We start from the raw sequence: 26,103 nt of genomic DNA on the forward strand, positions 1-26,103 counted from the left end.
AGGAAGCATGGGAGTGTGGGAGCTCAGAAGCACGGGAGAGGAGGAGCATGGGAGCACAGAAGCATGGGAGCATGAGACAGTGGGAGCATGGGAGCATGGAAGGGGGGAGCATGGGAGCATGGGGGGGAGCATGGGAGCGTGAGAAAGTGGGAGCATGGGAGCATGGGAGAGGGGGAGCATGGGAGCGTGAGAGAGTGGGAGCATGGGAGCATGGGAGAGGGGGAGCAGGGGAACATGGGAGCGTGGGAGAGGGGGAGCATGGGAGCACAGGAGCGTGAGAGAGTGGGAGCATGGGCCTCGCATGCTATGCTCGTCCACGGTGGCCTTTAGTTTGTTCAAACACATGTGGCCTCCATTTCAGGAGTCAGCACCATTTTTTGGGGGGGGCCTAATTTAAAAAATGTTTACTGAGCTGGATTATTTATCTTAAATCAGGGCTTTTTTCCCCCTAAATTGCCATGCAACTTTTTCAGATGGCTTTTTAATAATTGTTATTTGTAATAATGTCAATAGCTATGAATAATGAATTCTGTCTTCTCTGTGAAAGTGTAACCTTCACACAAAAGGAATTATCTTGTGAAGTGTCAGGCACACATTAGGCCTTCAGTAAATATGAGTTGGATGGATGGATGGATGGATGGATGGATGGATGGATGGATGGATGGATGGATGAATGGATGCTTTGACTTTGATCACTCTCTCCCCTCCCCCTTCCTCTCTTCCTCATTTCCCTTATTTAATTTATTCTAACCAGCCAGCTGCTAAGTGGGCAGGCTGGAGAAGGTGCTGTTCATGAAGTTCCTAGGAAGGAAGTGTCCAGTGTCAGCCTGGTCCCAGAGGCTCTGAATGAGGGTTCACTGCAACTTCCAGCCTGGTCCGGAGAGAGAGTTCTGTACCAATGAGCCACCCAGATCCAGTGACGGCTCCATCCAAACCACTTTAGAAATCACACCTCAAAGCAATATTGAGTTGGACTGTCCTTATTTTTAGCATTTCAAAGTGAAATATCCAAGTATTCCTTTACTGAGGGGGAATAAGTAGGAATCAAGCCCAAGAAAACATCTCTAGGCACTGAACTGCGAATGCAGCCTTGCACCAGCCCAGCCCTAGGACTTGTCAGCCGGCACCCCGAAAATCCAACAGCCCTCAGGCTGCTTAAGCCCATTAATAAAGCACAGTACACTAAGGTATCTGGTGTGCACCCATGAGCACGTGTCTGTGTTTACGTCCTCACAACTCTGCGTGGCCAACCCCTTTGCTCATTCACCCTCAAACCTCAATTCCTGCACCAACAAAGCATCCCTTGGCAAACACTGCCCCTCTCAGGGCGGTTTTCTCTCCAGGATGCAGTGGTGGGTCACATTGAGGCATGAGCTCTTCAGTCGTCTCCAGTCCTCTCCTGGCAGATTCCTCTAGAAGCACAATGACCTGTCCCCTGACTGCAAGGCCTACCCTTCCCAAGCCCCTCTCAACGCCACTCACAACGTGTCTGCTCATGCAGGCTGCTCTGTGGACATCTCCTTGGAGAGGCTGGGCCTGCCAAATCCAGTGACCGTCCCAGGGAATGTTGGTTGTTCCTCCCGGCAGGAATTCACCCAGTGGCTGCCTGTCCTTGTGCTCAGGGTAAATCCAAGGTGCTGTGTGTGCTGTCCCCAAAGAAGCTTTGTTGAGTTTCCCACCGAGTTTCTCTACCAGGAACAGCTGGAGCCTGGGAGCAGCAGTTTTTGGCCCTCAGAGAGCCTCTGGGTTTTCCTCAACAATCAGTGTGCATGTGACAGGTACCACTGGGCCAGGGGTCCCTACTTCTGAGGGCCCAGATTGACCAGTGGAAAGTACAGAATTACATGCTGTTGGGAAACCACAAAGCTTGGAAGGAGCAGAGAGAGCCTGGGGATAACATGGAAATACTAAGAAATAAGCAGTGAAAGATGACTTTTAGAAATGCTGCCACTTAGTGAGCCCTTATGATGTGTCCGGGCATTTGAAACAAATGGCTCCCCTGCAGTGTCATCCCACTGGCCCTGCGGTCAGATGCCCTGAGGGCTGGGCAGATGTTTATTTTTCACAACCTTCTCAGAGAGGTTTTGTCCTCACTTACCAGACAAGAAAACTGGGACTTGCCAGACAACTTGAACGTGCAGGGGCCAGCAGTTATGACCCAGAGAGCTGGGACAGAAGCCAGAAGCCAGGCCTGCTGCCTCCAAATCCTGGGCATGTAGCCATCGAGCAGTGACACCACCCCCAGGGTCCTCAGGGGAGAAGTGCCACCCACTCTGTGGTGTACGAGTTTATGTCCAACTAAGCCCAGGCAGAGGCACTTTGCCTCTGGGTGCAGGGCGTGCTGGTAGAAGTGCAACGCTGGTGGGCAGGCATTCTGGCTCTGCCCTTTCTCCTTGTACAGCCCTGGCCTGGTTACCTTCTCCATGCCTCAGTTTCCTCCTCTGTAAAAGGAACAGAAGAAAGATAATAGGACCAACCTGATTGCACTGTTCTGAGGAATGAGTCAGTTTGAAGTATGAAGTGCTTAGAACGGTAAGGAGTCAGTAAGTGGGGGCAGTGGGTATTTGAAAATGTGTGCTGAGTTTAAGACCAGTGAGTGCTGTTCAAGTCATTAATTCCTTTCCCCAGAAAACAAATCCTGTGGCTGTCTCAGGTGAGATTCACTTATCTCCCCTGCACAGAGGGTAGAGACTTAGGCCATGCTGGGCAGAACTGAAAACCCAGGTGTTAGGATTCTCACCCATTCCAGGGAGCGATGTCATCTGCACTGAGGAGAATTCTGATGTCAGAACTAAAGGAACACAAAGAAGAAAACAGCATCCCCTTGACTTCGGAAGAAAGCAGCCCTTTAGGAAAGGCCAAGCCCGTGTCCTCCCTTGCAGTCCCTAGAGCAGCCACGAGGGGGTCAAAGCTTGGGCCTGGTTATCTGAGGCCCAGGAGGGCTTTTGGCCTCTAGTCAGTCACCCCTGCAGTGCCGGCAGAGCTGAGAGAGATGGCTGGGGCCCCACCCCTGCATAGAAAGAGCCATCTCTGATCTGTGGCAGGCAATGGGCAGGAGAGGAGAGAGGTTCCATCGGGGCCAGGAAGGGACAGTTGGCTGCCTGCGGTTCTCCTATGATAGGGAGAGCTGAGAGAATATCATGGGCTCCCAGTCAGCACCTGTGGAACTGTAAGAGCTTTTCTGGTACTTAATCCCTTCTCCTCCCAACCCTGGGTCAGCAGCAGGGGACTCCCCTTGGCTTCTCCAACAAAGTCATTCACAGTTAGGCCCCTTCTCAGACAATCTTGGAAGATGGAGAAGCAAGAAAAGAATGGAGAGGGAGAATGGAAGAGGTGGACTCAGACAGAAATGCCGCATTTGTGGGTGGAGCTGGGGCAGCGGTGGGAGGAAGCTCTGGGGAAGGCGCAGAAACAATCCAAGGGAGGCAGGTCAATTCCACAAAGTGGAACATGACTCAGCGGGAAAAAGAAAGGAGCTGTCAGGCCACAGAAAGACACAGAACAACGTTAAATGCATGTGGCTAGGGGCAGAAGCCCACTCGAACAGGCTGCATACTCTATGATTCCAACCAAACGACACCCTGGAAAAGCAAAACTATGGAGATGGTGAAAAGAGCAGTGATTGTCACGGGTTAAGGGGAGGGAGGCATGGATGAATAGGTGGAAAACAAGGGTATTTTTTTTTAGTCGGAGTTTCGCTCTTGTTGCCCAGGCTGGAGTACAATGCTGTGATCTCAGCTCACTGCAATTACCTCCCAGGTTCAAGCAATTCTCAGGCCTCAGCCTCCGAGTAGCTGGGATTACCGGCATGCGCCACCACATCTGGCTAATTTTTGTATTTTTAGTAGAGATGGGGTTTCACCATGTTGGTCAGGCTGGTCTTGAACTCCTGACCTCAAATGATCTGCCCGCCTCCACCTCCCAAAGCGCTGGGATTACAGGCGCGAGCCACCATGCCCCACCACAAGGGCATTTTTAGATCAGAGGAAGTATTCTGAATGATTCTGTAGCATGGCGATACATGTCATTATACATTTGTCAAAACCCATAGGATGCACAACACAAAGAGTGAACTTTAATATAAACTATGAACTGTAGCTAATAATAATGAATACAAGTTCATCATTTATAACAAAGTGCCACACTAATGCAACATGCTAATTAGAGGGGAAATATGCAAAGAAGAGGGGGGATATGGGAATCCCTTTGTGCCTAATTTTTCTGTAAACATAAAATCGCTCTTACAAATAAAGCCTATTAATTAAAACAACAAAATACAAAGCAACAACTAAAACCAAAACAGCCAACACCCAATGGGTTGAGCTGGAGTAAGAACAGCTGCCCAGCACACTTCCCGGGCCACTGATTCCTGGGCGTGAAAAGCAAAAGGGCCAGTGAGGTGTGGCTGGGACTCAGCTCCCCAGCCTCTGGCTCAAGCCCGATTACGCACACACAAGTCATCTGATTCGATTTCCTTTGCCCTCAGCTCACTTAAGGAGGCTTTTCTGTCCACAGCTTTGGTGCAAAAAGCAATCTAGATAAAGGGATTTGGGACATCTGGCTGGCGAATATAGGGAAGGTTTTACCTTTAGACGAGACACCAGAAATGATGTGCTCCCTGGTAGCATCCTGAGCTGCCCCTCTCGACTTTAATGCTAACCTTGCTGCTTTTCCTCAAGGCTCAGGCATCCCATTTCGACGCTTCCAGAAGCACAGCCTGAACCCAGGGACAGCAGTTGCCACCCTCCCACTGGAGACCTCAGAATGGACACAACTGATTCCCAAGTACTCTTAGAGCTCCTGGAAGAGGGTTCCCTTCCCGTCCCCAAGGCCAGCGATGCTCCTTGGAGCCAGGTGGCCCCAAAAGGACGGCCTTTGGGGAAAAATGGGCCCCCTTCATGGCCCATCAGCTCCACATCAGACAAGCCACTGGGTTTACACTGCTTGGGGACAGGAGGGTTCTTGATACTGGTCTACATTTAGTGTTTGGTGTGGAAAGAGGAATAAGCCCTCAGCTTCCATGGAATACTGCAATAATCTAGGTAATCTAAGCTCATAACTCACCTTTTCACTATTTACTTCCATATTTTTTCATTCATGTTAAGCATAAAGTTGAAATGTGAGCACACAGCAAAACCTGAGTCTGCGTCCCCTCTATTTACCCAGTGGTGTGACCTTGAGGAGGTCGAGCTCTCTAAGCCTCACTTTCTTCGGCTGTGAAATGGGCACTGTGGCCGATCTCCCTGGGATGGTGTTGCCTAAGGGAAATCCCTCCTGGCCTGGGCTCAGGGATGCAGATGCCTAGTGGCAGGCACGCATCCTCGCTTCCTCCCCACAGCCTCTCTCCAGCCCCACAACCAACTGCCCCCACTGCCGACCACAAGGAGGGGCACTCTCCATGATACTCCGAGGTCTAACTTCCTATGTATCCTGACACAGCACACATTCCTGATAGCCAACCACAGGAGGCTCCGGGCTAAAAACTGGAGTGCGTGGGGAGGAGGGAGGAGGCGATACCACCCTGAGAGAATTCTTGTCCTGCAAAGAGAACTAAACTAATGGTGCTCCAGGCAAAAGCCAGGCTGGCGAAGGAGGCAGGGGATGAAGGAGGGCTGGGAAGGGGAGATGACAGAGAGGCTTCACAGAGGTCCAAGCAAGTGGGTGGGGGCTTGAGAGGCGCCTCTGCAAGCCCTCAAGGTGGGGACATAAAAGGCGCAGGGGAGATGAAGCCGGTCAGGGCTCAACCCAGCTCTACACAGGGGCACCTGCCGTGGTGCAAATACACACTGCGGCCGGGGCGGAGGGGCGGTGCGGAGGGTGGTTGCGGACTTGTCCCATGCTCTCACTGCAGCCAGGCAGGTTAATCTCTGTTTATTTTTTCAAAACAAAACTAAAAATTGCCACTCAATGTATCTGAGCAGAGTGCCCAATCACAGTTAAAAGCTTTCTGTAATGCACAGCTGGAACGTTACAGCCTGGTGGTCAGAAATGAGTGCTTCTGGCGCTGCTGGGCTGCGGCCCGCAGCCTGAGCACCCCTTCTTCTCCTCCCTCTGCTCATGTTGTCCTTGTGCCGCCATCCAGTCAGCAGCAGACAGCCAGCCCAATGCTGCTCAGCTCCGTGGCATCCAGAGATAAAAGGCGTCTCCACTCCCCGCCGGCTTCTGCTTTGCCTGCCTGGTGGGGTACACGCCTGGCACACCACCCCCACTGGAGGTCCTGAATGGTCCACAGAGAAGGCGTGGGGCAAGGCCCCAAGTGCTGATGCTCTGAGAATAAAAATAAAAAGGCAGTTCTGGCCCTGAAGCGTCACCCCGCAGGGCTCACTCCTTGGCTGTGCCCTCCTGGGGTCCGAGGGTGGACACATGGATTTGGTGTCATCATCGCTCGTGCTTGATGTTGGCTTCACTTCGCTCCAAGGCCACCCCGCTGCCGTTCCGAGGGGCGTCCTTCTTGCTCCAGTCCTTTTCGGTGTAGAGCTCGGCCAGCACTGGGCAGTGTTCAGAAGCCACCCCACCCCAAGACCAGTTATCCGGAATCCAAGGGTTCGTGAGGCCTTCTCTCACCACAGCCCAGTGACCTGAAGGGAGAGGAAGGGAAGAGACCGGGAATCAGGATGGTGGGGTGGGTGCGGGGGGTCCTGGGCTGGCAGGTGGAGGGTCACTCCGCATGTCTACAGGCCGGGGTGCCCGGAGAGGCTGCCTCAGGTAGCTGGAAGGTGCCTCTGCATTTGCCTGTGCATATGAAAGGTCTTGGCCAATTTGATTTTCCACATAAACGAGGGTTTCTGCATTTAGGTAATGAAACCACCCAGAGGCCAGGCCTCCTGTCCATCCGGACACACAGGCTGACCTGTCCTCACACACGCGCTGCTGTCAATCTGACCGCAAGACAGAGACACACGCCTCAGAAAGATGTCCCACGTCCAAAGCAAAGGTCCGATTTTGCAAAGCAAAAGCCACTAAGGGGGTTAGGGGTAGAAATCTTTTCTACAGAAAGGGTAAAAAAGAGAAAATTACAGAAGCTTATGAGAAAGTAACAGTATTTTTAAAATGATGATTTAGAAATCTATGAAGCAGGAGGTATATTTGAACATAATTAAATAATGAATAGTTACAAAAACAATTACAGAATGGCCAGAAAGCACTGTGCGGTCCTTAGCGCAGGATTGACAGGGGCCTGGATTCTGGGTGGAGCTTTGGCACACACTGCTGACCGTTCTATAGCGGGGGCAACTCCTCCCTGAGCTCAGCAACTTCACAGGAAGGGAACCACTGAAAGGATTTCCAACTTCCTTCCAGCCCTGTTGGCTCAGCTTCCCCAGCTCTCTTCCTTCAATAGGCACCTTCCTGGGAGCCTGCGAAGGCCATGGGCTGGCCTCTGCTCCTGGCCCATAGAGCATTTCTGCAAACTGAGGCTAGTTTGATGATTGTCACTCCCCTGAGACCCATTTTCTTTATCATTTGGGTCCTCCCATGACAGAGTACAATAGGAAACTAGTGCCCCGAGAGAGAGGGGAGAAGCGGGTGAGAGTCAAGCCTAGATGTCCTAGTCTTGAAGATCTTGGCCTTGGCTGCCCGTTAGTCTCTCTTGCAATAAAAGCCAGGCCCTGCAACTTTTCTTATTTTTAAATTTCTCATTGAAGTATAATACGCATCCATGGGGCTTTGCAAAGTGTCCAGTCAGAGTTTAGAAACACTGTTTTTGTCTTTCATCAAAAGACCCCTACTGTCTCTTCCATATCGCTGACTGTCTCCTGACTCAGCAGGTTACCAGTTTGCAGGGAGGGCGAAATCACCCGCACACCCCGCTCCGTGCGGAGCTCTGAGCATGTCTCCTGTCCCATTGTGACACTACATGAGACGCCTGCTCGCCTCACAGCACGTCCACCTCACAGCATGTCTACGCTGCATTCTACATCACAGCGCTTGCACGTTTGACAAATGTTTGCTAGAGGACTAAGTGTCCTAAAAGTAACGTTATCAGCTCATCTCTGAATCAGGACTCTGCTAATCTATGACCAGGATTGCCCAGAACACATCTGCTTGTTGTAGGTCAGTGGGTGTTCTAAAATTATTTGTCATACTCCCCTTCGCTTTGAAAAATGAGGATTTAGAAATCTATGAAGCAGTAGGTATATTTGAATATAATTAAATAACGAATAGTTACAAAAACAATTAGAGAACAGCTGGAAAACACTGTGCGGTCCTCAGTGCAGGACTGACAGGGGCCTGGATTCCTGGACTCCGTCTCTGATTGAATGGCAGTTATACAGTCATCTAAACCACAACCCTATGAATGCCCCAGAGGAGGTGAGATGACTTCTGTCAGTTCAAACATGTTTCTCTCCCTCCATTCCTGAACAGGAGAAAGGACAAGTGAGTTCTGCCTCACCTGTGAAAACCTTCTTTAAGCTTTTACTGATCCAGATGTTATCCAGAGACTTCGAGCCTTGCGGGTTCTTGGTGCTGATGTTGGTGAAGGTGTGTGCAGGGATCAGGTGGTGGAACTTTTCTTTCCTCAGAATATCATAGTCATTGCTGTCTGGCCCTTGGCCAAAATCTCCTAAGATAATGACATCCTTTTCTCCTGCAAGTGGAAGGAAGACAATGAGTTTAAGAGTTGGTGGGAAGTAAAACCCAACATGGACCGTGGCCCTTTGAAATGGGATCGAGATTCTGACTTGACTTCCACGGGGTTAGGACTGTGGCACGGTTCTCAGTTCTCACTCTCCTAACTCTTCCACATTTTGTGTGCATATCACCCTGCCACCAACATTAAGAGTAGGTCAGCAATGCGTTTGGAAATGAGGGGCGGTGTGACACAAAAATCACCCCTGTTGAAGCTTATGGGTTCCCAATCTCATTACAAAAAAAAAAAAAAAAAGCCTGAGGGTCTTGCCCAAATATTTAACAAAAGCTCAACATACATTTACTGGGCACTTACTATGCAGGAAATCCAGAGTTGAATAAAATGCAACTCCTGCTCTGAGAGACAGACAGAAAACAGACAAGAGCAGAGAGTAGGTGCAAAAACAAACACACATACTGAAACCAACACAGCACAGGGAAAGGTGGTCAGGGAAGGCTTCCCAGAGGAGGCAATGCCTGACTTGGGTCTCAGAGGATGCACGGAAGTGCTCGGTTCAACAAGGTTGAGAGGGAACCTACACAAGGCCAGGGAATTAAGAAACAGCCTGGCTTCCTGGGGGTGGGATGGGTCCCTGAGGTTCAGTTGGCTACTTCTCTAGGACAAGGTCTCAAGAAGCCAGATGTTAAAGATGAGGCTGGAGATATAAGCAGCAACCACTCCTCAAATGGAAACTGTGCTCTGTCTGTCTGAGGCTCAAATTCAGATCAAGGGACCAGGGGAAAAGCCTGGGTCTTCCTGGCATTCAATGGGCAGCCCACAGTATCCATCCATCCATCATGTTGATGCACATAAGGTACCATTTTTCTGCTGCTGGGCACTTTTAAGGCTGTTTTCAGTAGGCACTGCTATAAATAATGCTGAAGTGAGCATCTCATTTGAGTTCTTTTTGTTTTGTTTTGTTTTTGAGACAGTCTCGCTCTGTTGCCCGGGCTGGAGTGCAGTGGCACAATCTCGGTTCATTACAACCTCTGCCTCCTGGGTTCAAGCGATTCTCCTGCCTCAGCCTCCTGAGTAGCTGGGACTACAGGCACCCACCACCACGCCTTGCTAATTTTTGTATTTTTAGTAGAGACGGGGTTTAACCATGTTGGCCAGGCTGATCTCGAACTCCTGACCTCAAGTGATCCATCCGCCTCGGCCTCCCGCAGTGCTGGGATTATAGGCGTGAGCCACCATACCTGGCAGCTTTCTGTCCTTAGAACTATAAAGAATCCTCATGAAAAACTATGGCCATTGTTAAGGCTCTGGATAAATACTGCCAGCCTGCTTTGCAAGGCTGCTCTGGTTTTAACCCTCCCCAGCAACCTAAAGAAATTCCTCTCACTACATCCCTCACCAAAACATTCATTTGATACGTGGAAATGATGTCTTCCATTGGTAGAAAATTAAGGTGTGCTCCCCCTCCTTTAGGTTGGAGTATTTGGAATTCTGCAGCACAAGGGATGGATCTCTTCTTCCCATTTATTAATTTTTTCAACCATTTACTTAGATCAGTACGGACTCATGGATACTCATGAGGTATAACTCAGGTATACCTTGAGTTATATCCAGTACTATGTCATTGACTTTGTTCCCAAAATGTTTCCAATTTTGGTCACTGAGAGCTCTTTCAGTTGGCTCATGCGTCCTTTTGACATCCACCCAGCAGGTTTTCTTGTTTGTTTGTTTGAGCACTTCCTTCTGACATGACAAGATGCTCCAAGATCATGCTTTTTTTTTTCTTTTTTTTTTTGAGACAGAGTCTCTCTCTGTCACCCAGGCTGGAGTGCAGTGGTGGATCTTGGCTCACTGCAACCTCTGCCTCTTGGGTTCAAGCAATCCTCTGCCTCAGTCTCCTGAGTAGCTGGGATTACAGGTGTGGACCATCACGCCTGGTTAATCTTTGTATTTTTACTAGAGATGGGGTTTTACCACGTTGGCCAGGCTGGTCTTGAACTCCTGACCTCAAGTGATCCGCTCACTTTGGCCACCCAAAGTTCTGGGATTACAGGCGTGAGCCACCATGCCTGACCTACCGTGCTATGTATTTTCTCAGTCCTAGCATCAGCCATTTATCTGAGGAGCCCTGGTTCCATCAGAGAATGGCATCAGAAACAATGCCGCCAGGTCTATTCTTTGTACAGGTATCAGTGTTTTGTTTATTGATTTATATGAACTCTCCATATATAAACATATCGACCTTTTATCATATATAGGAACTGGTTTTCTTTTTAGTTTGTCATTTGCCTTTTCATTCGGTCTATGACCAAACTGAAGCACACAAAAGTTTAAAAAAAAAATTTTTTTTAATGTAGTACAGTCTGGAAGAATTTTCCTGGAGTGCCTCCAAAATCAAACAAATATCCACTAAGTTCTTATTATCATTTCATTTCTTACATTTCACCTTCCCCCCACTCCACTGCCTCCTATGTGATGATACATTTCACTCTTTAACTTGTCTGGAATTTACTTTTATTTTTCATGCAAATAATTAATCCCCTCTGCCAGTACCATTTCTAGAAAAATTATTTCTTTCTCAACTAAATTATAATACTGGCCTGTATCTTAAAGATCTTCTGTATAATATTTCTATTTCTGAGCTTTATTCTATCATATTGATCTGTTTTTGAGCTAGTACTATATGTTTTAATATTCTTTCATTTAAAATGTTTATATATTCTCATGATATTGAAATTTTCATTCCCAAATTTTCTTTTAAACTAAACTCATGTGAACTTTAACATTCTTGTCTTTGGTTGGCAGGAGAAGGCTGTTCTCTGTTCCTTGTGTCCCCTTCTAGACACTCTACACAGAGGAGCAGACGTGTACACTTACATAGTTATTTTCATTCAAATGGCAGCAACTTTACCTACCAATTCCTACTTTTTTTCCTTATCAGTACATCCTAAAGATGGATCTGCTTCAAATAAGCAGTTTTGAAACTTTTTTTTTCTTTTCTTTTTTTGAGATGGAGTCTCACTCTGTCACCCAGGCTGGAGTGCAGTGGCGCGATCTCGGCTCACTACAGCTTTCGGCTCACTACAGCTTTCGCCTCCCAGGTTCAAGCGATTCTCCTGCCTCAGCCTCCCAAGTAGCTGGGATTACAGATGCATGCCACTGTGCCTGGCTAATTTTTGTATTTTTAGTAGAGATGGTGTTTCACCATGTTGGCCAGGCTGGTCTTGAACTCCTCACCTCAGGTGATCTGCCCGCCCCGGCCTCCCAAAGTGCTAGGGTTACAGGCATGAGCCATGGCGCCCGGCTAAACATTATTTCTTTTTAAAATGTATAGGGTGGGGGTGTTCCTTTTCTCAAATGAGATCCTGTAGGAAGCCCCAAAAGTAGAGTGGGTAAAAGTGGAGCTTCTCTGACTGAAGTAGGAGGTGGCGAGCTCTACAAAAAACCCTTGGTGCATCGGGAGTTCAAAAAAATATTAATGCTTGAGTCCCACTCTCAGAAATTGGAGTTCCACCTGCAGAGATTGATTTAGCGTCTCCGGTGGCCTGGTCTTCAGCATTTCCTGAAGCTCTCTGGGATTCCATGTCCAGCCAGGTGTGGGAACCACACCTAGAATATTAAAGAGGTCTGCTGAGACCTGGTGCAGTCAACTACACGGAAACACGGTAAGGACGGGTACCTCGAACTGTCAACACGTCTCACCCAAGAATACTTTGCCATGTTTCTCCATTGATTCAGGTATTTATTCAAAAACTTCTTCACTAAAGTCTTACCATTTTCTTCACTTTACCACCACATTTCTAAGTATTTTATATTTTTGATTTTTATTATGAATGGGATCTTTGTTTTATCCCATTATATTTTCTCTAATGCTTATTTTTAAATTTTTTTATTTCCATAGGTTATTACTGATATATATCAAAAGGACTAATTTTTTATTTTAATTTTGTAACTAGGCAGTTTTCTTAATTCTCTTACTGGGACTAATTTTTTTTTTAACTTCAGGTGTAACAAACTGACAATTATATTCTCTGAAAACAATGACACTTTTGTGTCCTATTCTTCCAAGTCCTCATTTCACCTTATTAATCCAAATTAGCTAGGAGGAAGAGTGGTCACAGGGGGGCTGAAAATGAAACAAAACCTGACACAGGAGCACATCAGAAACCAGTGGCTTTAGGCCGGGCGCAGTGGCTCACACCTGTAATCCCAGCACTTTGGGAGGCTGAGGTGGGCGGATCACCTGAGGTCAGGAGTTTGAGACTAGCCTGACTAACACAGTGAAACTCCATTTCTACTAAAGATACAAAAATCAGCCAGGCATAGGGTGGGCGCCTGTAATCCCATTTACTTGGGAGGCTGAGGCAGGAGAATCGCTTGAATCCAGGAGACAGAGGTCGCAGTGAGCCGACATCGTTGCACTGCACTCCAGCACTACAGCTTTCGGCTTTGACTCTGTCAAAGAAAAGAAAGAAAGAGAAAGAGAGAAAGAAAGAGAAAGAGAGAAAGAAAGAGAAAGAGAGAGAGAGAGAGAGCGAGAAAGGAAAGAAAAGAAAAAAAAGAAAAAAAAAGAAAGAAAGGTAAAGTAAAGAAAAGAAAAGAAAGAAAAAGAAAAAAGAAAGAAGGAAAACAGTGGTTCTCGGCCCCGGTTCTAAGAGAAAACAGCTGGATGACTCTGAGTGCAGAATTTGAGGTTTGTCACTTCCCAGCTTCGTGACCTTGGGCAAGCCTTTTTAGTTCATAAAAGGGAAAGAACAAGCCATTTCCCCCCAGGCTGGTGTCAGGATTAAAGAAGCCACCAGAAGTGCCTGGCATGGGGCACTCACATGTAGGCACTCACTCCTTCCTGATCAGTTTCCTGATGCAGCTTCACACGTTTGTCAGGGAGAGACACCCAGCGGAAGTTAAATATTTGTGCATAAGAACTACAAAGTGATTTCAGGGCCAAGGGGGAAAGGTTTTCTCTTAAAGCATTTTAGACATTTCTCCCACAGTCTGATTTGCCCTAGAGGAAGTGGGATAGTTAGGAAGTATTTTCCAAGCAAAGCGAGTAGAAATCCTGAAAGAACACTCACCCCCCAGCTGGGCTCTGCAGGATTCCCCGGGCTCTGCCTGACCCTTGTTGTCCCACAGCAGGAGGTGGCATTTCTGCCACACTTTGTGAAGGAGGCTTTAGGGAAAGCAGTTCATAAACGAAGTCGTAAATGTATCCAAGACACTTTGCAAATCTTTTTTTCCTGGCCATGGGTGTGCTTCCGTAATAACGGCTGGAGGGAAAGGAATCTGAAGGGAAGCCGCTCGGGACACCACCAGAGGGCGCATGTGCATTGCAGATGGCGCCCTCCTCCAGGAGGCGTGAGGACAGTGGGTGGGATGAAAGGAAGCCTCTCCTGCAGGGCCACCCACACCGTGGAGGAATCAGTGCCAGCTTGAATCATAGTCATAGCACTGTGCTAACCACTTCCTCGATAGCGCCGCACTTAACAGCCACGACCCACGGGGCAGGTGCTGTCACCATCTCCCCTCTACAGGCTCCCAGAGGTGGGAAGGTTTGCCCAAAGTCACCGGGCCAGGCCTCAGATCCAGGGCTCATCACAAAGGGCGAGGATGGAAGAGCCATACAGAAGCGGCTGCTGTCCAATGCAACACCAGGTGCATCAGCAGGCACTCAATAAATATGTGACCAACAGACAAGCGGAACCACACTTGGAAAGGAACAAAGAGAAAGATGCTACATTCATTAAATATCGAAGAAAACAAAGTTCCCATATAATGAGGGAGGTTTTCGTTGGGATGCAGGCCGGCAAAGATCTGGGCTGAAAAGGACAATTCCAAAATCAGGAGTGATGCTGGTGTCAAGGGTCAATAGAGCTAGCTCTGTGTAGCTTCAGGAATGCAACAGTTCCCTTTTTGAATGAGCACATCGGATTTCTTACAACTCATGTTATTCCAATTGGATCCGCGTCAGTGATGACATCAAGGCAGTTCTTGCCTCTGAGAATCCACAGGAGCCTGAGTTATCTTCCTAAAAAGCCACCCACCTGGGTGGGCCTCCTTTATCGCTCCCTTGATTCTCAGCAGTGAGAGGAGAACACTGTGGGCTGACTTCCTCAGAAAGTCTCTAGATTTATAAAACGCCAGTGACAACTACAGGAACCAGTCCCCACTGAGGGACCATCTGCCAAGATGTCAAGAGTTACTACACACGCTGTTTCACTCTTGCTCAGTTCACAGAGGGAGACCCTGTCCCCAAGTCCCGGTGAGGTCTGAGAGAAGAAGGTTCCACTAGGGGACCGGCATATCCCCACTGACGTCAGCCTGCATGCACGTTCCAGACAAAGGCAGAAAGGCCCAGAGCTTGCTAACCACATCGGTTCTGCTTGCTCTGATAGAAGCCTGTGGAATGAAGGCTTTGTCTTTGCTTTAGCTGAACCCCTCTGCTGACCTGTTTACCCTTGTTAGACCTGGGCAGGCTGAATTGCTTCCTGAACCCCTGGGTCTGGAGTGTCACCAGTTAACAATTAATTGGTTACTAGTTACAGGCAGGGGACACAGGCAGCATGAGTCACTGTCCCTATACGAACGAGTCAAGGCCAAGCCAGGCTGTGGATCAATAGTACCTTGGCAATTTGGAACAATAACCTGCCCAAGGTTTTCTGCCAAAATCCTGACCACTCCCTGGATACCAGGGGTGGGGGGTGGGGGGATGTGACTGCCTAAAGCTGCCAAAGAAATTATGAGCTGGCATCTTTCCTTTCTGCTTCCTTTACATAAAGTTTGAGGTCAAGAACAATAGTAATGTCCACAGATATGACAAGCTATTAAGTCGTCCTTTTTACAGATCAGAGTCATCAGAGTCTAACTATGGGTGGACAATTTCCCACACAGCTGCTTCTTGGATAGAGCATCTTCTGACTGTTTTTAGCCTGAGGACTCATCCTTAAAGTAGAATGTTGGTCACGGCATGTCCTGGTTCAAAAGAAAAGCTGCTGCACATCAATGTTCACAGCAGCATTGTCACAATAGGACAAAGGTGGAAGCCACCCAAGTGTCTATCAGAAGATGAATGGATAAGCAACAAAATACGGTGGATAGATGCACAGTGGGACATTATTCAGCCTCAAAAAGTGAGGAAATTCTGACACATGCTACAACATGGATGAACCTTGAAGACATTATGCTAAGTGAAACAAGCCAGACACAAAAGGACAAATATTATATGATTCTACTTATATGGGGCACCTAGAGTAGTCACATTCACAGAGACAGAAAGTAGAATGCTGGTTGCCAGGGGCTGCAGCGAGGGGTCCCTGGGGAGATATCGTGGGACGGGTACCGAGCTTCAGTTTGGAAAGATGAAAAGGTTCTGGAGATGGATTGTGGTAATATTTGTACAACAATGTCAATACATTAGTAGCACTGACTTGAATATGTAAAATGATTAAAATGGTAGATTTTATGTTATATATATTTTACCACAATAAAAAATCTTTTTTTGTTAGAAATGCAAATTCAAACACATATATACATACATCTCTTGAAATGTGAGCCTATAGTTTGACTGAAATATTTTTGTAGTAAAATCTTCATGAACCTCCCAATGTGAGGGGCCAGTTTAACAAGGAAGTCTTAGAAAGCTAGAGAATATTGGTTCAGACTCAAAAGACAGAAGAGAATTCCAGGCCTCCAGCTACAAACTCACCTAGACAAGGTCAGCGTTCTGAAAACTCAAGCCAGATGGAAAAGATCACAGTCTTCACAGCCTTGTCAACCTTTTCTTTTGGTAAACCAAGTGCAGAAAACCATCTATATTAGTTGGGGCATAGCCCCACATCGTCCTGGAGTTCAGCTCCCTTTTTTTTTTTTTTTTTTAGAGATGGGATCTTGCTGTGTTGCCCAGACTGGAGTACACTGGTGCAATCAAAGCTCACTGCAGCCTCGACTTCCTGCGCTCAAGTGATTCTCCCTCCTCAACCTCCTGAATATCTGGGACTACTGGTGGGTACCACCATATCCAGCTAATTTTTTCGTTTTTTGTAGAGATGGGGTCTCACTATGTTGCCCAAGCTGCTCTTGAACTCCTGGGGTCAAGTGATCCTCCCACCTTGGCCTCCCAAAGTGATGAGATTACAGGCATGAGCTACCCTACCGTGCCTGGCCAGAATTCTGCTCTTTTCAGTGTTCTCTTAATTCTTCTCATGTTTTAGAGTCAACTCATGTACATGAAGTCCCTACTATGTGTTGGTATTGCTGCAGACACTGTTACTTAGCCCTCTGGGTACTGCTATGAGATAAGTACTGTCCCCCATCAGATGGGGGCCTGAAGTGGTTTGGTGGCTTGCCTGAGGTCTTACAAGATTAAAATCCAGCATTTCTGACAGGTTCAGGGCTTCTTCAACATGATCTGTATCCCGCCAGAGAGAAAAACTCAATTCACCGATAATCAGGAATTTACCATTTCCCATTGTCACCTCCTGTCTCTCATTCACAGGAAGTGCACATGCAAATCTGCAGGCAGCACCACCAGAAGCCAGGATGAGCTGTCTTCGGGGAAGGGCATCATCACTTATATTTCCCTGCCCCCAATCCTTTCTATCTAAATGAGGCTAAAAAGCCACAGAGCTGACACCTTGGAATGCATATTCTAGGTCCACAGAGGCACAGATGTGACCATGCAGGGTCAGCTGGGCTCCATGAGATGCCAGAGGTTTGATTGTCCCCTGTACCTGTGACTCACATTGCTGACAAACAGCCAGCCCAACTGGTCAGAGGTGGTCAGAAGAGGCAGCGCTGCTGCTCTGCAAAACAGTGGCCGAGCCATGGCAAAAGACAATTTCCTACCTTTCAGTGTTTCCTGTAGGGTCTGCGCAAAGCTCGCCAACCGGTGGCCATCACTGTGATTCTTGCTGGGATTCTCACTCCCCGGGAGGGTCAGGGCTGCCAGGTGAAGGTTAACAAGGGTCAGGTCGTGACTTCCCACCTAAGCAGCAGGAAACAAAGCAATAGGGAGAGGCTCAGAAGCTCATATTTCCTGTATCCGTTACAACCGACTCATAAATAGCTTTGTGCACAGAGTTGACAATGGTAAACAAGAACAAGGCTGGCTCACACCCCCAGGAAATAATGCAAGGTCTTTCATCTTCGATTTTTCCAAGGCACCTGCAGGACAAGGCCTATTTTATTCTACCAGTCCACCTCTAACATTCCACCTCCTATTCCTCACTTCGAGCCTAAAAGATTGGGCATATCTGCATAACTGTAAATGTCTGAGTTTTTTTCTTTCTTTCTAAGCAGTCATATAAGAAGGAGGTGGAAGGCCAGGCATGAGCTTATGCCTATAACTCCAGCACTTTTTTTTTTTTGAGAAGGAGTCTCACTCTGTCACCCAGGCTGTGGGGGCGTGGCGTGATCTCAGCTCACTGCAACCTCTGCCTCCCAGGTTCAAGTGATTCTCCTGCCTCAGCCTCCCAAGTAGCTGGGAGTATAGGTATGTGCCGCCATGCCCAGCTAATTTTTTAATTTTTAGTGGAGACTTCACCATGTTGTTCAGGCTGGTCTCAAGCTCCTGACCTCAAGTGATCCTCCTGCCTCAAGTGATCCTTCCCAAAGTTCTGGGATTACAGGCGTGAGCTATTGTACCTGGCCACAACCCCAAACACTTTGGAAGGCTGAGGCGGGAGGATCACTTGAGGCAATTTGAGACCAGCTTGGCCAACATAGTGAGACCCCACTTCAATCAATCAATCAATCAATCAATCAATCAAAGGAGGTGACTCTGACAGCTGGTTGTTATTATAGACTTGGGGCTTTTCTCCAGAGGGCTAGCCTGAGGTCTCCTGCCAGGACCCACTGCTGGGATCTGCCTCCTCCTCCTCCTCCCTACACCTCCCACACATGCCCCTCTGTGTTCTTTTCTCTCTGGAGCCCACTATACCTGGATGCTCACCTTAACCTAATTTCAAACGTGTCCAAACCAAAAGCTTACAGAACCTGGCCAGCCTGGGACATGCCCCAGCCCTGCATCCCCAAGGGCAAGTGCAGAAACACCGGGTGAGAGTTTGTCTCTGGGCATCACAGCACTGCTCAGCTACTCAGGGCTTAGCAATCTTGCCCTTCCGTTTGTCATGGCAACCAACATCAACACTGCCAGGAAGGGAAGGGGAATAGGGGAAGCCCCCAGGAAGTGGAGGGTGCCGGTCTTATCTTACGGATGTGGTCTCAGTTTGCCAGCACCCAGGACCAGGAGCTCTGAAGCTGCAGCTCTGCTAGAGAAAGCATCTTAAGGCTGGGTGGGGGCACAGTGCCCGAAGAGATGAGCCCTATCTCCGTATTGCACCACCTACTGGGCCTAGAATGTGACATGCAGTACGAGAGGCCAAGTGCCTGTTTAGAGGGCTGCTTTATTTAGAGGATTTGGGCTAATCAGCATTTTCTCATTATACCCTTAAAAACAGCCTGCCTTCTGGTGATACTGGATTATCAGTATCACCCGTGGGGTTACATGGCCATAACCCCACGTGGCCAGTACTGGAACAGGGACTTGACATAGAAAGGGGGCCCAGGGTGGTGTTAGGAGGCTTAAAGGTGACACCTGGCTGACTTACACATGAGTACCACAGATACACCCCATGGACACCCCTAGGTGTATGTGTGCAGACAGAGTCCCGCCAATACCACAGACAGAGGAATGAGAGGGGCTGCTGGGCACGACAGATAGCCACAGGGTGAGCACACACCCAGCCTCATCAACTCACAGCTACGAGTGTGCAAGGTGGCACGGGGGCTTGTAGCCTCAACACAGCGGCTGCTCCCAACCCTCAGCTGGCAGACACCTCCTGGGCTGGGATTTGAGGTGACTCTCAGGCTCAAGAACTGCTCTGGGGCACACAGAAAGCAGGGGGTCTCCATGCCCAGGAGGGAATATGCTTGCTGGGCTCCAAGGCACCGGACCTGCTTGCCTGGCCTGTGAGCTCACGGTCAAGGACCACGGGGATAAGGCTCCCTGACTGCCAACTTCATGACCTGCTTTGGCTTCTGCTGCCCAGCTGCTGACCATTTTGCGGTTCATTAACACTTCCCAAGGACATCCGGGGAGAACCAGAGAGACTGCGCTTGATCAATCTGCTGAGCTGCTCCCAGACTCAGGGGGGACAGAGACTCCCACATGGGCGATGCCAGAGATGGGGCTGCCCCTGGCCTACAGCCCAGAGCTCCTCCTGAATCCCCTCCAAACCCAAACGACCCCTTGAGAGGCCCTTCTCCCTGGTAATAAAGGAATCGGGCCTGAGATGCAGCCGATAAGAAGGGGCTCCTCAGGCCATTTCCGCTGCCCTTGAATCCAGCCATTCCCTAACACCCAGCCTTTGAGATGAAGGATCACTGCAGGGGCTTTTGGAAAGCAGGTCGTCCAGATAATCCCCCAAATTCCATGGGTCTGAGATGGGGTCTAGGAATCTATGACTGTAGGAAAATCTCCCCAGGAGACTCTAATGAGGGTCAGGTTTAGGAGCTATACCGAATCTTCCTCCTTCCCCCGTCTCCTGCTCAGATGCCAGAGCTATTGGGGCTGAGAGTCTCAAAATCCCTTTCATTCCTGCCCTGGACAAGTTTGCCTGCCAAGGAAGCCCCAGGAGAGACGAAAATCTCTCACCATGAAAGGCTGAAATCAAGGCAAAAAGACAAGCCTTCTCGTACTCGTGGTTTTACAAAACGAGCCCTTTTCTTTCCTTTTTAGAAAGAAGCGGATTCCACGTCACAGACGGCGTGGAGCGGGTACCTTGAACCGCGCGAGGTATGGGCTGGGGCCCGCCGGCTTCCCGTGCCCGTTGCTGGGCGAGCTCTCCTGCGAGCCGGCGTCTCTCAGCTCCACGCCGGCCGCCGCGTCCCACAGGAATCCTGCATACCCGGCTCCCTGCAGCGGAGAGGGAGACAGAGAGTCTTGGTGCCAGAGTCCACCGCCTGGGGAAAGGAGGCAGAGAGGCCAGAGAGACCGAGAGTAGTCCCTACTCTGGCTCAAGCTGTTTCTAAACCAAAAGCACACCACAAAAGCCACAGCCACTCTCCCTTGCCACTCCCCAGCCCAAATAATTTCACATATTGCCAATTTCAGAGCTTTCCATTGCAGCCAGGGTGGCCTGGGCTCCTCTGTCTTTGCGGGGAGGTAAGTGAAGCCAGGCGAGGTGCAGAGATATCTTTGGAATCATCACATCCCATGAGGTAGCAATTCATGCTCCCATTTCCCAGATGAGGACACCGCGGCTCAAAGAGGTTAAGTAATGTTCCTGAAATCCCACAGCTGATCACCATGCTGAGACTAAAACATACGACTCCAAGGGATGGGCTTTGCTTACTGATTAGCTGCAGCTTACAACAAATGCTGCCCGGCACCTAGTAAAAGCCCACTCAGTGTTTGCTGGGTGAGTGGAGGTCACAGTTGACAGTCCTAATGGCTTAGGCTGCTCGGGGGCCCTCCGCACGTGGATGGGGCCATGGCAGAGGTGTGAAGCTTAGGTCAGAGGTGCCAGGGCTGGCGGTGGGCCGAGTCCTAGTGCCGGGTGTTAAACCCTGCTGCTCTGAATGTGCCTGCTTTGCGCTGCTGCTGCCGCCTCTGGAGGCTTGGAGAAGAAGACACGCTTCTCCTTTCACCCTACCCCAGCCTCTGCTGTCCATGAGAGTGCTTCCTCAGCACCCGCGGCCTGGGAGCCATCTGCATGTCATTTGAGAGGCCAGCAGTCACCACTCTTCCCCATTGCAAAAGGAGGGGAAGTGACTCTGCACAACCACCCTCCTAGGCAGCCACCACAAAGTCCCCAGGGTCAGCGCAGGTCTAAGCCACACACCTGCCAGGCTCAACCCCTTGTCTGAACATGTGTGTTTTTAGGAGGAAGGAGGAAGGGGATGAATGTATTGTATGCTGGGCACTTCTATATTTGAAATTATCTCCTTGCCCATCCCCTGGAGAATGTGCTGGTTTGGGAATGAGAAGACCTGGGCCTCAGTCCCACCTGAGTCACTTAGCCGTGGGACCCCGGGCGAGCCACTCAGTTTTTCTAAACCCCGGTTTCCTCTGGTGTGGAGGGAGGTAAGTACGACTGCTCTGTTGGCTTTGGAGGATTATCTCTCCATCTGCCAGTTCCCAAGCCACGGTGCCAGAGTAACTTACCTAAAGCATCCCTCAAGTCATCTTCTGCCCAAAAGCCTTCAGGGGCTCCCCGATGGCCCTGGAAGGGGAGCCTCTGCGGTGGGGCCTACTCCTTCCTCTGCCTCCCTCACCAGCTCAGCACTGTTTTCCCCACCCCCACTTCCCTGCGCGCTGCTCCTTCCACCCTGGTTTCTTGTCCCCTCCTGGGAGCCTTTCCCAATGCCCCTGACCTAGGCGCTCCCCTCTCCTCCCGAACAGCAGCCGGAGGAACAGCGTTTCCAGATAGAGAGAGCGAACTGGGCTTGGGTCCAAGCACCACCTCACATTTCAAAAGGGTGGCTTGCGGGCAAATCATTTCATCTTATTAGGTCTTCATCTTCACAGCTGGAAACCACACCTCTGGCTATCGTGGAAGCCCTAGGGAGCTGGAGAGAAGATGCCTGGGCAGAATTTCAGGCATCGGAGAATGGCCCCAGCGGTTACCACTTTCTTATGTTTGTCTAGAGACAGAGATTGAACATTTTCAACCTGCAGGTATATTCTGTTTGATTCACATAGTGTTTACATTTTTTTGGATTATCCGTTCATCTTTAAAATTCAGGAAATTTCCCATTAAAATGAAACTGGGAGGTTTGGCCACGTTGGACCCACAATACTGCATGGTAACAACTGGGTAGACATGGACCCAGCTGCAGCCAGAGTCAGACATGAGTTCTCTCAGTCCACTGCAGGCGGCCAGCCTGCCACCTCATGCCCATCCCGCCTGGCCCTGGCTTGTGCTGTGTTAATGACAAATTCCAAAGCACAGTATCTTTTAAAATCCTATAGCCACCCTATAGGTGAGCTAAGAAAGGGCTATCGCTCCCAGTTTACAGATGAAGGAATTGAGGCTGACAGGTTTTGGTGGATGGAACTCGGGTCTCCCTGCAACCTCATGTTGTTTTCCAATGGCCTTGACACCCTGACCTGGAATGGGGTTACCTGTCTTGCCCTCCAACAGGCTATGCACTCCCTACGGGACAGGCCAGGTCAGGCTTCAGCTGGGATCCCCACTGTGTGTTGCAAAGAGTAAAAATGTGCAGACATGGATAGCTGGGGCTGTTTTTCTCACCAATGTGTATCTGGCATGAAACAAAATGCCTGGTACACAGCCACCTTTCATCAATGATTTGTTGAATGAATGAATACAGTGCTGAATGGACTACAAAAGGCTCGTGAAGCTCAGATACCTACATACATGTAAAGTGTGATTAAAAAAGGAAGGTGGTATTATTCTTATTATTTCTATGTGGACCGGAAGGGAGAGCTGTGAACTAGATGCATTCAAATTCAGCTTTATCTCCAGCCTTCTCTGGATGCATGCTGACTCACTGTCAGCTGCGGGAGCCATTTACACCTCCAAACATAAAACCCAGAGACAGAAGATTTCACGCACCTTTTTAAGTTATAGCTAAAAAGAGGGTAGGGGGTTACTGTCAAAAAATGGCCACTTTTAATCCAGCCTACTTTTATGATTTAAGAGCCTAAATTATAAACATTAATCATATAAGTATAAATCACATGTTTCTGTAAGCATGTTAGGTATACCAGGGATTTAAAACTCTGCATTTATAGGAACATTACATAATAATACATTTTCAACTCCTGGTTATTATCAGGAGTCTGTTTAAAAATCTAAAACCCCACTGATGTTAAGCATTGCAAGGTGAATAAATCTGGCCTTGAATAATAATATGAGGGAAAACATGTATTTACAGAGATTTACCCTTACCTGCTCACATGGGCAATACTGATGAAAGCAAATTCAAAACCAAAATCTGCCGAACATTTCAATAGAACATTTCTATGTTGAAATCACGTGCATAATTTCTACCACTAGAAGCAAATACTTCATTTGTGAACTAGGGTGAATCTGAAGTTTTCAGTCAACGAGTAATGAGCTCTGCACAAACTTGGCAGAAGACAGAACTGTGGCGAAGGGATTAGAAGGACAAAGGACAGAAATACCCATTTGCTGCCTTGGCCCTGGACAGGATTTCTCCTCTCCTCTCCTCCCAACACCCTAAGCTCTCATTTCCGTCTTGGCAGGAGTCCATTCCCAATCTAAACATGAAACGAGAACGAGGGCATTTAGAAATGAATAGCAAGGATTTAAAAATTGGGCAGAAATACAAAATTGCACCAAGGATATTGGCAAAGGAAATTTTTAAATGCCCTTGATTAGGGGAAAAGTATGTTTAAATTAAAGGAAGGGAAAGGCCAGGTTTTGCCGACGAGGGTACCTTCTGGAGCTGATTCGAGGGCTTCTCAGCAACAACAGCCTTCCAGCATCCCCGGGGCCCCTTCCACTTGCGCATGTTGGGCAGGGTCGGCTGGTTTAGCTCCGTGCAGAACTGCAACGACAGAGCACAGGTCAGAAGCGTGGATTCACGCCTAAAGCAGTCCCGGCTGGTGGTGGCCTGAGAAGCCAGGCACTGCATGATTCTGAGTCATCAGCCTTATTCAGACACTGCTGAACTACATCCCTGTTTTTCAAACACCAGGGTTTGCAAGACCCAGACGACTAAACAAGCACCACACATTAAAAAGAAAACTGCCTGTGTGTGAAACACCAAATTATCACCTGGGGACTCTCAGTTCACAGAAATTGATTCTCTCTGTAGCATTCTTGCCCAAACAGTTCAAAAAAAGTCATCAGAATCCTTTTCATCCCTGTAAAAGCAGTGGATTGAAGGTCCCAGGAGGATCTGGATCAGTGTCAAATCCAAAGAGGTAACAAGATGGATACATGGTGACTTTCTTCTTCAGGGCTCAGCTTAGAGGGGGCAAAAAATGACCTCCAGCTTCAACTTGAACCACTGTAGTGCTCGTCTTGCTTTCCTCTTGCTGCGGAGAGCTGCTGCAGCACCCACGCATATGCACACGGCATGCACTTCTTTTGCTAATGCATGTTGCACCAATATGGCTGTAAAGTGACTGTCACTGAGGCAAAATAAAATTGCACACAGTAGGATGAAGAGTGGAAAAACTATCTACTTCAAAGTTTGGAGACCAGCTCCTCTAACTCTGCCTCAAACACAACCCCTTCTCTTGGGGTCACACCTCCTCGTCCTTCACAAGCCTTGGAGCACCCCACTCGTTTCTTTCTCTAACCACCCCTACGAGTGAGAGCCTCTTGGCTTCCTTCTGAGCACATCACCGCTCTCTCCCCTTAAGGACTCTCATTCAGCCCCACTGAGGTAGCTTACACCTCTACACAGAAAACCCCAGCATCTGTACCCATCGCCAGTTGCTCTCCTGAGTTTTTTTTTTTTTTTTTTGAGACGGAGTCTTGCTCTGTCACCCAGGCTGGAGTGCAGTGGCCGGATCTCAGCTCACTGCAACCTCCTCCTCTCGGGTTCACGCCATTCTCCTGCCTCAGCCTCCCGAGTAGCTGGGACTACAGGCACCCGCCACTTCGCCCGGCTAGTTTTTTGTATTTTTTAGTAGAGACGGGGTTTCACCGTATTAGCCAGGATGGTCTCTATCTCCTGACCTCATGATCCGCCCGTCTCGGCCTCCCAAAGTGCTGGGATTACAGGCTTGAGCCACCGCGCCCGGCCCGCTCTCCTGAGTTTTAAAAGCACTTCCCACTACCTCCTCAACATCTCTACCTGGAGGTCTCCTTAACCCCTCACATCAGCAGGTCCCAAAGGGAACGCATTATTCCTTACCCCACCCAGTGCCCATCTTGGCCCAAAGCACTTCTATCCTTCCCGCTGCTCGAACTCCTTCCTCGCCTCCCGCCAGCACATTGATTCCACTGTCGCATGTGTCTGGGTTGCTTCCTTTCTGTTCTCCAGCCACTGCTGGAGCCTGTTTCAGAGTCCCATCTTCTCTCATGGGGGTCACTGGCATAGCTTCTAAGAAGTCCGTCACTGGACTCACCCTGCAGCTATTCACTAAGTTCACTGTCATGGCCATGCTGATGCACCCCTCTGTGGTCCTCCAACTGTGGTCCAGGGACCAGTAGCCACAGAATCACCTGAGAACGTGCTAGAAATCCTAGACCTACTAGATCAGCAGCTCTGAAGTGGGCCCAGCTATCTGTGCCTGAACAAACTTACTGGAAGATTCTGATGCACGCTTGGGTTTGAGAGCTATTGTGGCTGCCCAGGTCCTCCCTCAGCCTCTGCTCCAGATCCTGGCGGTGTGTGAGCAGCCACCACCCTCCCAACACCTCTGCTGCAGAAAGCCGCTCTCATGCCCCCTGGACAGCCCACATCTAATGGCTGGGAGAGGCTAGGGTCCAAAGCTCTGGTCTTTCGCCTCACATTGCTTTATCTGTAAGAGGGAAGATGAAGCACCAGCAAGTACTGAGACAGTCATTTCTTCA

At 49.0% G+C, this 26,103-nt stretch overlaps 1 protein-coding gene across 6 annotated transcripts in view; it reads right to left on the reverse strand.

Moving 5' to 3' along the window:
- EEPD1 (endonuclease/exonuclease/phosphatase family domain containing 1) overlaps positions 1-26,103 on the reverse strand; it is a 156,225-nt gene that overhangs the window by 5,072 nt on the left and 125,050 nt on the right. Inside the window, exons 4-8 of one of the 6 annotated variants that reach the window (XM_005549801.4) lie at positions 24,011-24,121; positions 20,364-20,498; positions 17,429-17,567; positions 8,393-8,587; positions 5,856-6,578 (exon numbers count right to left, since the gene is read on the reverse strand). In XM_005549801.4, the coding sequence (XP_005549858.3) occupies positions 6,379-6,578; positions 8,393-8,587; positions 17,429-17,567; positions 20,364-20,498; positions 24,011-24,121 (780 nt within the window). In that variant the 3' untranslated portion in view covers positions 5,856-6,378. Of the gene's footprint in view, positions 1-5,855; positions 6,579-8,392; positions 8,588-17,428; positions 17,568-20,363; positions 20,499-24,010; positions 24,122-26,103 lie in introns of those variants that run through there. The other 5 variants (XM_065542131.2, XM_074035232.1, XM_065542132.2 and 2 more) reach the window with 5 other exon arrangements.

Source organism: Macaca fascicularis, chromosome 3 (genome assembly GCF_037993035.2).
Source record: "Macaca fascicularis isolate 582-1 chromosome 3, T2T-MFA8v1.1".
NCBI lineage: Eukaryota > Metazoa > Chordata > Mammalia > Primates > Cercopithecidae > Macaca > Macaca fascicularis.